Below are 10,728 nucleotides of genomic sequence, written 5' to 3'. Positions count from 1 at the left end.
ATGCTACCCAGCTGATTAGCAGAGTACTAATCAGCCTGCAGCTAGTTGTCGGTTTTTCGTAGTGGGACAGATTCACACATGACTCAATGAAAATAAAATTTATTCAGCACATGGGTGGGAAGAAATCTGAACATGGATGGAAAAGCATGGGAACATTGATTCTGGTATGGCTGTGGTCTGAAGAAGTGGGTCTGTCCCATAAAAGCTCACCTAGTAAATTATTTTGCTAGTCTTTAAAGTGCTACTTGACGTTTTTTGTTTTGATACTATATAGACTAGAATGGTTTTCTCTCTGTTATGATTCAAACCAGTGTCATTTAGACTGTGTTGACACTTGGCGTTGAAATGTGATTCCCAGCAGGAGTAGACGTACTTGTGTCAGCACTCAACGACCTAGGGTGCGTCTACACTACCCAGCTACTTCGAAGTAGCTGGCACAACGTCGAAATAATACGTGTCAAGTCGACATGTGCCGTGCTCTATTTTGATGTTGAAATCAACATTAGGCAGCAAGACATCGAAATCGCTATTCCCATCTGAAGATGGGAGTGGTGCCCTGCTTTGACGTTCAACGTTGAAGTAGGGCGTGTGTAGACGATCAACATCCCACTACGTCAAAATAGCAGGATCCTCCATGGCGGCCATCAGCTGAGGGGTTGAGAGATGCTCTATCCAGCCCCTGTGGGGCTCTATGGTCACCGTGTGCAGCAGCCCTTAGCCCAGGGCTTCTGACTGCTGCTGCTGCAGCTGGGGGTCTGTGCTGTGTGCACGGGGTCTGCAACCAGTTGTCGTGCTGTGCAGGCCGAGTGTGTCTGGGAGGGGCCCTTTAAGGGAGCAGCGTGGGGCTTTGCTGGCCCCTTATTTCGACGGGGAGCACTTGTGTGTGAGGATGCTCCGCATTTCCTTCCGGGGCGGCTCCTTTCGACGTTCTCCGTCACTACTTCGACGTTGAACATTGATGGCACCAACCCTGGAGGACCTGTAGACGATGCGCATTGCAGTAGCCTATTTCGATGTGCTTACGTCGAAACAGGCTACTTCGCCGTTGTGTGCTCATGTAGATGTAGCCCTAATGAGCTAAAAATAACAGCTTAGGGGCAGAGATGGAGGGACACACAAGGATGTCAATACCAGAACCTGGGAAATCACAAACTCCATTCAAGACTACTCATCCATGTGATGATCACAGATAACATCTGCACAGTAGAAGCTGTGGATCTTCAACACAAGTGCGAAGAGTGTGATCTTCTATGGATGTGAGACCCAGCCTACCAACAAGTCTTTGAATCACAAGCTACAGACTTTTGTAAACAGATGCCTGAGGTACCTCGCTCACATCGCATGGCAAGTCTTTGTCCCAAATGAGGAGCTTTGGAATAGAGCAGGACAAGAACCACACTTTCAGATCTGCCAGCGTCGTCCATCAAGATCTTCAATGGAACCTGCGAGGGAAATGCAAAAGAGGAAGACCTTGGACAACAGGGAGAAGTTCTGCTGAGATGGAAGGACAACTGGGGTAAACCTGGGGTCAGCTAGTATAGTCTTGAGAGGGAGTGAAGTGCAGGAGACTTGTAGATGACTTCTGCTCCACCCAGACTAAAGAGGTTTAAGTCTAGTCAAGTCAAGATACCACAGCCATGGCAATACCTTTGGCTTGACACCCACTGCCCCCCACATAAGCACATATCAGTCTGAATCCTAGCTCAAAGGGTGCATGTACCTTTACAACAGACCGTGCGTCAGTGGCCCTGAATCTCATTGATATGGAACCTGCAACGTACCTATTTCACCATTTAAAAAAGTGCCTATATATGGATGCAAATGACACATCCACTAAAAGATGCTGGGTTGGAGACAACCATGTGAACTGCCCTTAATGTGACTGAAAATGAACACCCTGGAAGCCATAAAAGAAAAAAAAAAGTTCCTTCACAAATCCTATTCTTACAGACTTTTACAATCCAATCAGAAAGAAACAAGGAGAAATCCTGGGTGTAAACTTCCCAGGGGCATGGAGCACATATTCCCAGCATCATCCCACCTCCATGACCAGGTAAGAGACTTAAATAGACCCTGGAAACCAGCACATTCGTCCTGAAGAAAGCTGAGCAGAAGGAGCCAGAGGTAATTATTTTGGATCTAGTTCCATTGCAGTAGGTTTTCACCGGAGCATGAGTTGAAAACATAACAGAAAGCATGTTGGTTTGGCTCCTGAGATTTGAACCATGTGTGTATAGACAGGACTGTCCTTAGAATTTAGGTAGTACTATTAAATTGGTGCCTGTCTGCCCGATGGCGGGAAGGGGAGAATTTTTTAGAGAGAGATTTTATGATCCTTAAGCAACACACTAATGAAATATCGTAAACAACAAATGTTAAGCTAACTTCTTGTCAACAAGGCTATGTTTACTGGGCAGGGTTTTTTCACCTGACTTATTTTGACATTTAATGTCTAAATAAGTTCTGTTGGAAAATTGCATTCAGAAAACCACGGCATTGCAAAATGGAGGGTTCTCTTTTACAGCCAGGATCCGCCGCCATGGCGTTGCAAAGGGACCCTTTCCAATCAGCTGACAACTGCTGTGCTTTGTTCAGGCACATACGTTTTTGACCTTGAAAAGGAGTTGGGTGGTCGGCAAAAGTTGTTTGCAGAGCTGGAGTAATTATTTCCAGGGAAAAGCTCTCTTATCTTAAATTAATTTCCTTGGCTGTGTTAGAATGTTTTGGGATATTTTTCATAAAAAGGGTTTTTTTTCCTGAAAAAAATAAACAGTGTAGACAAGCTCTAATACAGTAAATTTAGAAACAAACAGTATACACCTGGAGTTGACAAATGCCTGCTAAATGGCTTTATCATAGACTCCTAGAGTTTGCATGGACCTCAGGAGGTCATTGAGTCCAGCCCCCTGCCTAAAGCAGGATCAACCCCCACTAAGTCATCCTAGCCAGGACTTTGTCAAGCTGGGAGTTAAAAACCTCTAGGAAAGGAGATTCCACCACCTCTCTAGGTAACACATTCCAGTGCTTCACCACCCTCCCGGTGCAAGAGTTTTTTCCTAATATCCAACCTAGACCTCTGCTCCTGCAACTTGAGATCTTGTTCTGCCATCTGCCACTACTGAGAACAGCCTCTGTTTGCCAGAATGGGTGATAGAGAACGGGTTCCTCAATAATAAATGCTTTTTACAGAATCCTACAATCCTAGGGCTGGAAGGGAACTCAGGAGGTCATTGAGTCCAGCCCCTATTTGTCCCGTCCAAAAGCTAGAGCCAGCAGATTGGTTGAGGCGTGGGTACTACTTTTCCCAGACAGCTGAGCACCAAGCATCCCATCTCTGCAACAGAGCACATACTTCTTGTGTGACCTTGGATGAGACTCACTTCTTAATCATAGGATCATAGAAAACCCGAACTTGAAGAGACCTCAAGAGGTCATTGAGTCCAGTCCCCTGCACCATCTAGACCATCCCTGATAGGTGGCTCTCTAACCTGCTCTTAAATATCTCCATTGATGGAGATTCCACAACCTCTCTAGGCAATTTATTCCAGTATTTTCCACCCTGACAGTGAGGCAGTTTTTCTGAATGTCCAGCTTGCTTCTCCGTGTCTCCATTTTATCATCTTCATAAGCGGGGTAAACACTGACCTATCTCAGTGTGAAATTGTTCTGCTGACACAGCTGACACTGGTTTTGGAAAGACCCTTGGTAGGAAGAGGGTCTCTTAATGGTGAGGGACATACTGTGGCAACTTCATGTTGAATGGGACCTTCCTCCATCAACAATCACATTTGCTTCACTGAAACATCTCATGGAAGAATTTAAAATTTAATCAGTCCTGCCTCAAAGAATAGGCTAGTTTTTCATCTCAGAGGGCTAGACGCATTAGTCTGTAGTTTCATGACTGGGGCTTTTTTTTTTTTGTCCCATCATTGGTCATGATTATAATTGCAATTATAATATAATTGGAATTATAACAATAATTCCCCATACAGTTTTCAGACTTGACCTAAAAATGAAACTCCTTCCCCACAAGAAATCTACAGATTTCAAAGTTTCAGTTTAATCCCAAATCAGGTCAAAAAGTCAAAAACTTCCTTTTTTGCCAAGGAAATAAAATATTTGCAAAAGTTTCATTTCAATAAGGAAATTACGTTGTTTTTCCAAAAGAGTTTAAATTTTCAACCTGGTCTTCTTTTCTTAGCTTCAATCTACTATCTAAACATAGTTGATACGTTTCCTTATGACCCTATAACTACTTATTCCAGGACGTTTGAAATCTCTTGATATTTTTGAGCTTTTAATTCCCATTCCAAGCAAAAATAAATAAATAAATGAAAACATGAAACTTTTTACCGCTCTTCCTTATTGTCTCAAGATTTCTGTTGTCTCTTTAGAAAAAATAGAAACCAGCACAGAGTCAAAATGGGCTTTGGTTCATATCTGATTAAATTGTAATCAGTTCCATTGGAATTTGAATGATCAACAATTACTTCCGAAGTTTTTCATTCAATGATAAAAATAGCACTTTAAATTTCCTTAGATACAGTCATCACAGTAACTCAGAAAGTAGAACTACTAATGAAATTAGCTCCACAAATCTGCTTAATGATAAGTAAAAAATCGTTGTCCCTTTTTAAAGCTGGTGATACAAAGTCAAAAAGAATAGAAACAGAATACTCGTCTTCCCTGAATTTTCAGTGTAAAGCTCTAACATGCATTAAAATTTCCTCCATCATGCCAAACACCAAGCTTGACTATTTTCTGGCTCTCAAGGCTGTTCCTCTGCATTTGCTGAGTATGAAAGAAAATATTCATTTTGCAAACCACTTTTATTCCATCTACTTCAGAGTAGTTCTGCTGATCTGTGTCCTCTGGTGACCTTGTCATCATGCCAGTGAGAACATAGGGTAGTCGATGCATTTCTCATGAACTACCAACTATCAGGCAGGTCTCAAAGGAATCTCCATGGTAGTCTGTGTCTGCAGAAACAACAGCGAGACCAATAGCACCTTAAAGACTAACCACAAAAGCTTATATCCAAAAAAATTCTTAATCAGGCAGGATAGTAACAGAGAGAAAACTGTGCTCGTCCATATGTTATCAAAACAAAAAAGCAGTCCAGTAGCACTTTAAAGACTAACAAAATCATTTATTAGGTTGTGAGCGTTTCGTGGGACAGACCGACTTCTTCAGATCATAGCCACACCAGAACAGACTCAGGGGGGTCAAAATCAGTCCTGATTCACAAACTGGTCAACCAACACTTTCAGGGAGTGGGCTGTTCTGTTAACGACCTGAAAGTTTGCATCTCACTGAAGAGAAATTTTCACAACTGTCTGGAAAGAGAGGCTGCTGAGCTCTCTTTTATATTCAAATTGGATACTTTAACACATGGTTTGAACTGGGATGAGTATTTTCCAGTTCATTATAGGGGCTATTTTGCATAATTGGCTTAATCTAATTCTTGACTTCCCCTCCCCACCTTCTGCACCTCTACTCTCTGATTTGCTCATCTTGCGAATATTTTTTCTGATTTGTTACCCTTGATTACTATTTTTGGTTCTCTGTCCATTAAATATTGCGTCTGTTCTGGTATGGCTATGATCTGAAGAAGCAGGTCTGTCCTAGGAAAGCTCATCACCTAATAAATTATTTTGTTAATCTTTAAAGTGCTACAGGACTGATTTTTGTTTTAATCAGGTCGGCTGTCTCATGAATGTAGCAGGAGAGAAAGGTGGGGCTCTGAGCTGATCTATGCCCCTTTCGCCCACAGCGATAACAGCCTGGGTCTTGTTGTGTCCCTCGGGCCGGCTGCTCTGTCCAGGCTCTGCTTGGCTCTCTGGGGGGTGGGTAGCCAGCCCCTCTTTCCTGGGCTCACCCAAGAGGTGGTCCCCTCTGTCGTACAGTCAGGAACCGGTCTCTCTGGGACTCCCTCTCTTTCCGGGACTCCTCTTTGTGGGGCTCACTTTCAAACATGGCCCGGCTGTTTGTGAAGTCATCTGCCAGTTCCCCTGCACTGTGTGAATCCCCAGCCCTCCGGTCCATGAGCCACACTCTCAGCTCAGGTGAGCACATCTCGTAGAATCGCTCCAGGACCGCCAGCTCGACCAGGTCCTTTACGGACTGGGCTCCCATCCCGAACACCCACTTCTGGTAGTATTGCCTCAGGCTGGAGGCCGCATCTACATAGGTTTCCTCTGCCCTCTTCTGTGCCTCCTGGAACCTCTTCTTGTTCTCCGGAGTCAGCCCAAACTTATGCAGCAGGGCCTGTTTGAACCGTTCATAGTCCCCAGGCTGCAGCCCCTCCAGGTGGCTGAGCACCACTGCGGCCTTCTGGCCCAGCAAGGGGGTGAGGTGTCGGAGCCATTCGGTTGGGGGAACCTTGTGCAACTCACAGGCTCACTCAAAGGTGGTAAGGAACTCGTCCATGTCCCCTGGGTCCTGACACTGGGCCAGCACGCGCGCCTCCAAGTGACTGGCCACCCCAAGCCGTCTGGCCCTCTCCCTGCTAACCGCAGCTGGGACCTCTTGGCGTCTCACCTCCGCCGTGGCTCGCTCATTCTCCCGCTCTCGCTCTCTCTCCTCCCGCTGTCTCTCCTCCGCTCCCGCTGGAAAGATGGTTAAAGGAATTTGAAATTGGATACAACCTCAATGCATTGCATCCATCAACCCATTGGACAATCTCCCTACTGTCTTATCTCTCTGTTGGTTCTCCTGTGTGTTGTCTGAGTTTCTGTTGGTTTGTCTGGGAGCCTGTGAAGAACACATGAATCCATACTGGGTCAGAACAAAGGTCCACCGAGCCCAGGATCCTGTCTTCTGCCAGAGGCTAGAAACTGATACCCCAGAGGGTGTGAAGAAAACAGGTAATTACCAAAGTGATCCCTCTCCTGACATCCATTTCCAAATTCTAACAAACAGAGGCTAGAGACACCCTAACTAAACATCCTGGCTAATCGCCACTGATGGACCTAACCTCCATGAAGTTACCCAGTTCTTTTTCGAACCCTGTTAAAGTCATGGCCTTCACAACCTCTTCTAGCAAGGAGTTCCCCAGGCCAACCATGCACTGCATGAAGAAAAACTTCCTTTTGTTAGTTATTAACCTTTAATTTCATTCTGTGACCCATAATTCCAGGCCATCCTGACTTTTTGCACAGAAGCAATGGACTCTGAGGGTGTGAGTCTGCCACATGAGCCATGGCAGACAGAAGAGCCAATCAACGTAAAGTGGGATTTTGGAAGGATCCAAAAGGAAATTCACACTGGGTGAAGTCAATGAAGACTTTGACTCCCCCCCCCCCGGATTTTGTAGAACATTTTCAAAGGTTTTAGGGCTTCACCCTTTCTTGCTTTTTGGCATGCAGACACAAAAAGGAAGACCAAAGTGTATTTTGGAGTTACCCAGCAGCCAGAATCTAGAATCCTAACAGAACTTTTCTTTATTCCTTTTCCTTCTCATGCATGTCCCTGGTTCCATCCTTAACAATATATAGTAATGTCATGTTTTGGAGTATCATGAGTCTGGGATGCAACCCACAAAAGGACAGGGAGGGAGGGAGGCTGTCTTTTAATTTGGCTCACCTTTATTTTGGCCCTTAATGTTTCTTATGCCTCCCTCATTGCACTTCACTCCTCCCACCTAGTTTTCTGACCTTGTCTGAGGAACGCCCTTGAACATTTACATGTCAAGCTCCCACTATCCCCAGCAACAATTTAAACCTGTGCCTTATCTTGTCTTAAGGTGCTGTAACCTCACCTGGTCAGGTGAAAGTGACCCAGGGTGTTTGTGTTCTTTGTTCACATATGGTAGAAAGAAGCAAACAATTGAGTTTGAAAGACATAAGAATGGAAGTGGGCAACCAAAACCTAAAAGTCTATCTCAGCCTTATACACAGGCCACTAACCTACATTATCATCACTAGTCCAAGATACATTAGAACATTAGAACATATGAATGGTTGTACTGGGTTTGGCCAATTGTCCAGCTACGCCTGTATCCTGTCTTCTGATGTTGCCCAATGCCAGGGGCCCCAGAGGGGACAAACAGAATAGGTAATCGTAAAATGATTAACCCCCAGTCACCCATTTCCAACTTCCGTCAAACAGAGGCTAGGAAAACCATCCTTGCCCATCCTGGCTAATAGCCATAGTTGGACCTATTCTCCATGAATTTACCTCATTCTTATTTGAACCCTGTTTTAGTCTTGGACTTCACAACATCCTTTGGCAAGGAGTTCCACAGATTAACTGTGCATTGAGTGAAAAAAATACTTCCTTTGGTTTGTTTTAAACCTGCTACCCTTTAATTTCAGTTGATGACCCCCCTCATTCTTGTGTTCTTGGAAAGAGTAAATAACTCTTCTTTATTTACTTTCACTTCACCAGTAGTGATTTCACTTACCTCTATCATATCCTCCTCTTAGGTGGCTCATAGAGAAGTTTTGCATTGAGGTCAAAATCCTTAAACATATTGCGAGCCTAATTCCCCTAGAAATCAAAGAATGTTTAGCCACTGAAATTTTTTTGAGGGCCTGGGCCAAGGGAAGGGTCTTTTTTTTTAATTTGATAAAAAACTCAATAACTCAAGAGTATGTGAATACGAGACAGTCCTTCTTAAGTAATGTCAAACCATACTTTTTGTAACCGCTATTTTAAGATGTGTGAACACACTATGATTTGTAATGTGATACATGTTTCCTTCAGGGTACTAAAGGATGTTCACTGACTTTTTACATATTCTATTTCCTCACACTTTACATAAGTGTTTTTCTTTCTGCTGTCTTCCTGACTTTCACTCCCAAACCCACTTTAATTATGCCAATTTTACTTCACGTTTAATTTCAGTTTTCTTTCTTAAAGTGTGTGTTGCCCTTCACAGTAGGAATGCCGCCACCTTCCTCCTCCTTTTCAAAATCAAGAGTTTATTAGTAAGATAATGAAGACAGAGATACAGCGTGATATCCCACAACGCACTTCACCTATGAAAGGGGGAGTTATCCAATGTTTTAGGGTCATACATTCTTTGCTCTTTAGATGTGAGTTGTTCATTGTTGAGCCTTTAGATGTTCCCCATTTACCAATAGTAATCAGGAAAGTCTTTTTTTTTTACATTGCAGTTATAGCTTTGGGAGCCAGAAAGAAGTCCTTGAAGAGCCACATGGGTCTCCAGAGTTGCAGGTTGTAGACCCCTGGCCTGCAACCCAACTCCCACTGAATGCCCATTAGAGTTGGGATGATAACTTCTGTGTGTGCCTTTGCTTATTTCCTGCAGAAGGTCATTTCTTCGCAAGATATCCAGGTATTTATTGTCTACCATAGATGAACTATGCAGAGGACTCAGGAAGGAAGAACCTCACACTGGTGACTGAATTCATACTGATGGGATTGTCCAACCACCGTGAGCTGAAAGTGCCTCTGTTCTTCATCTATCTGTTCATTTATAGCATGACCTTGTTGTGGAACCTCCTCATCATTATCATCACTCTGGATCCCGCCCTTCACACCCCCATGTATTTCTTCCTCCGAGTCTTATCCTTTCTGGAAATCTGCTACATATCCGTCACCATCCCCAAGATGCTGGTGAACTTCCTCTCAGATGACAAGACCATTTCCTACACTGGGTGTGCGGCACAAATGTTCTTCATGCTCTTCCTTGGAATCACTGAGTGTTTGCTTCTGGCCACAATGGCATATGACCGCTACGTGGCCATATGCAACCCACTAAGGTACAGGATTATCATGAACAGAAAGCTCTGCCTCTCCTTGGCCATTCTCTCTTGGTTCGGTGGGAATATGCTGGCACTCACACAGGCCATCTGGGTCTTCCACTTGCCCTTTTGTGGGTCCAACCAGATTAATTATTTCTTCTGTGATATTCCCCCATTGATTAAGCTTGCCTGCTCTGACACCTCTATCTATGAATTGCAGTTGTTTACAATTACCATGTTGTGCAACTTCACTCCATTTTGTCTCATCCTTGTATCCTACGTTGTCATTATCTCCACCATTTTAAAGATGGCTTCAGCTGAAGGCAGACAAAAAGCCTTCTCCACCTGCTCCTCACACCTCATTGTGGTGACTTTGTATTATGGCAGCAGTTGCTTGATCTACTTAAGACCCAAGTCCATGAACACCCTGGAAAGCAGCAAAGTTCTAGGTCTTGTGTATACAACCATCACCCCCATTCTGAACCCTATCATCTACAGCCTGAGGAACAAGGAGGTGAAAGAGGCTCTGAGGAGATTGTTCAGGTGTGGGCTGAAAATCTACTAATTGGGACATACTTCTTGTTGTGATATCAGGTACACAAGTTTGCAGCTCTGCACTAGATACTGTGACATCAATGGCTTGGAATGTTATAGTTCAACTAGGGTCAAAACTCTACAAAATGCAACATGGGCAAATGTTCTTAACATATTGTAAATTTTCCATTTTGGTTGAAATTAGAAATTTTGGACAGAAAAGTCACCGCGGTTTCAGAAAAGAAGCTCGTTTCTGCGGCTGATTGAAACATGAAGACTATGTCTGGACAAGAAGCCCCTGTCAGTAGAAGTCACTGTCAGAAGGGATTCCCCGGAAAAACTTCTGTTAACAGATTGTGTCTACACGCAAAAGCAGGTTGAAAGAGCAATCCACTCTATTGAGAGAAGGGTCAACCAGAAGCTCAGCAAATAGGGCTGCCCTGGAAACCAGAAGGCCTGTCTGTTGACAAAAGGGTCCCTGGAG

General features: G+C 44.0%; 1 protein-coding gene across 1 annotated transcript; it reads left to right on the top strand.

Moving 5' to 3' along the window:
- The first annotated feature begins 9,321 nt into the window (after positions 1–9,321).
- Positions 9,322–10,275, top strand: LOC142004746 (olfactory receptor 10A7-like). Its single transcript, XM_074982422.1, has one exon. The coding sequence runs from the start codon at positions 9,322–9,324 to the stop codon at positions 10,273–10,275; it is 954 nt and encodes a 317-aa protein (XP_074838523.1).
- Positions 10,276–10,728: the final 453 nt, after the last annotated feature.

The sequence above is a fragment of the Carettochelys insculpta genome, chromosome 32 (genome assembly GCF_033958435.1).
Source record: "Carettochelys insculpta isolate YL-2023 chromosome 32, ASM3395843v1, whole genome shotgun sequence".
Classification (NCBI taxonomy): Eukaryota; Metazoa; Chordata; order Testudines; family Carettochelyidae; genus Carettochelys; species Carettochelys insculpta.
The sequence above is the reverse complement of the archived record's forward strand: the minus strand, read 5'-3'. Positions and strand labels throughout refer to the sequence as shown.